Here is a 1,799-nt window from a genome sequence, read left to right as displayed (position 1 = left end):
GGAGAGGTAAGGGATACACTGTCACTGTACCAGTCCACACTCCCAATGACTCCTAGTATAAACCAAAGGATTATACTTATATACATGTATGCACATAATAATACACATATTCACATCATGTGTATATACAAACACACACAACTTGTTAGTTGTCACTACAACCAATAAACAAATACACACACACAATACATATGTACATACATACATACACATCACATGTCCCGGCACATATTTATGGACAAAAATATAATGTATAAAATATTTAAAATTAGATGTACATTGTACATGCTACATACACAATTGTAGTATGGTGCGTAGGTGATCGCCTGTAGCAGTATTGTAGCAGTATTGTAGAAAATGTAGCAGTGTTGGGAATATGTAGTACTGGACAGTATAATATGCGACTTTTGAAACGAAATTTGATCTGCCCACGCACCACTACAAACCAATCAAAGCACTGTTGATTCGTAATTACGGGAATCATTGCACTCGGGACAGTCTCGATGAAAATGTAGCACTCGGCTTCACCTCGTGCTACATTTTTCTCTCAACCGACAACCGCCCCTCGTGCAATAATTTCAGAGTACTCAACAGTGCTTTAATTAATACGTATGCATGTACATGCATGACACTGCATGTTCATAAATCAATCTAATTATACTGACTGTCACAATAACCAAAAATATTACCTTCATCATGTTGTTCCTTGTCTTGTCTCAGTGCAGATATCATGATAGGATCATCATTAATAGTCTCCAAGAAAAGAGAAGCTTTCTCATCATTACTAGATGAATCATTCCTTATCTCCTGTAGAATAGGAAGGGACACTTCTTCCACTGACAGTATAAACTCTAAAAATTGAAGTGACTCCAACATTGAGTAAACATAGCTACTAGGAATCTCTCCCTCATTACCAGACACCAAGGATCTGCCTTTCCAATAAAAACTATCAGACCTGTTATATATCTCCAGCTGCTCTCCCTCACTGAATGAAAGATCACCACTCCATATTTTATGATAGTCAATACGTGCTGTGTAAATAGATTCTGCTGTTGGTGTATCCAGTGATTGTGTACACTGATCCTTCTCTATACAATATATCAATCAGTTATTGATTTAATTACTAACATATCACATACTCTCAATATTTGCTTTTTGACTCATCAGCAGCTGTACACTAGTTATCGATATATTTTCTTGTAGCAACTCAATCTCTTTCTTATACTCCACTAATGCCTTCTTTCTTCCTGTGATGAGGTAGTATAGACAGATTATACCAGTAAAGTCAGTACCTGCTTTCTCTAGGAGAGAGGTTTGAAAACACTGAGTCTCTGATTTCTTTGATTTGAATATTTTATTTATCAACTTCCCTCTAGTCAGTAGCTTCACTTTCAGTTTAGACTCTACAGTAATGACACAATGAGAATTTTAATTTATAAGATAATTGTACTGATTGTTCAAATGATTAATCAACTCCACATTACTTTAATACATGCTTTAAGTTAGTACTATACCTGGTGTCTCTAGTCTCCTTTCAATATACTCTATACAAGTAAAAATACATTAATAAAATATCTTCATCATTCACTAACTATACCTTTTCTTTTTTTGATGATATTCAGTTCTTTATCTTGTTCAAATATTGATCCTATACCATTAGTATAAGTAACATCAGTAATTGAGTAATAGATCAACTATCACACCTTCTTTGTAATCAAGTTCAGTTCTCAGTTCTTGCTTCTCTCCATCAATTAGTTTAATCTCCTCTGCAAGACACTCATTATTCATTACCTATAATC

General features: G+C 34.6%; 1 protein-coding gene across 1 annotated transcript; it reads right to left on the bottom strand.

Moving 5' to 3' along the window:
- Positions 1-1,139: 1,139 nt before the first annotated feature.
- On the bottom strand, positions 1,140-1,788 carry LOC109591578 (uncharacterized; the record flags this gene model as incomplete). The annotated part of the gene is made up of 4 exons (XM_020007290.1): positions 1,704-1,788; positions 1,598-1,648; positions 1,515-1,544; positions 1,140-1,403 (listed from the first exon to the last, which is right to left on the bottom strand). Coding segments are annotated over exons 1-4 (430 nt in total), but the record flags the coding sequence as incomplete, so codon positions are not given.
- Between the last annotated feature and the right edge of the window lie 11 nt (positions 1,789-1,799).

Source organism: Amphimedon queenslandica, unplaced genomic scaffold (assembly GCF_000090795.2).
Source record: "Amphimedon queenslandica unplaced genomic scaffold, v1.1 AMPQUscaffold_7797_Cont20256, whole genome shotgun sequence".
Taxonomy (NCBI): domain Eukaryota; kingdom Metazoa; phylum Porifera; class Demospongiae; order Haplosclerida; family Niphatidae; genus Amphimedon; species Amphimedon queenslandica.
The sequence above is the reverse complement of the archived record's forward strand: the minus strand, read 5'-3'. Positions and strand labels throughout refer to the sequence as shown.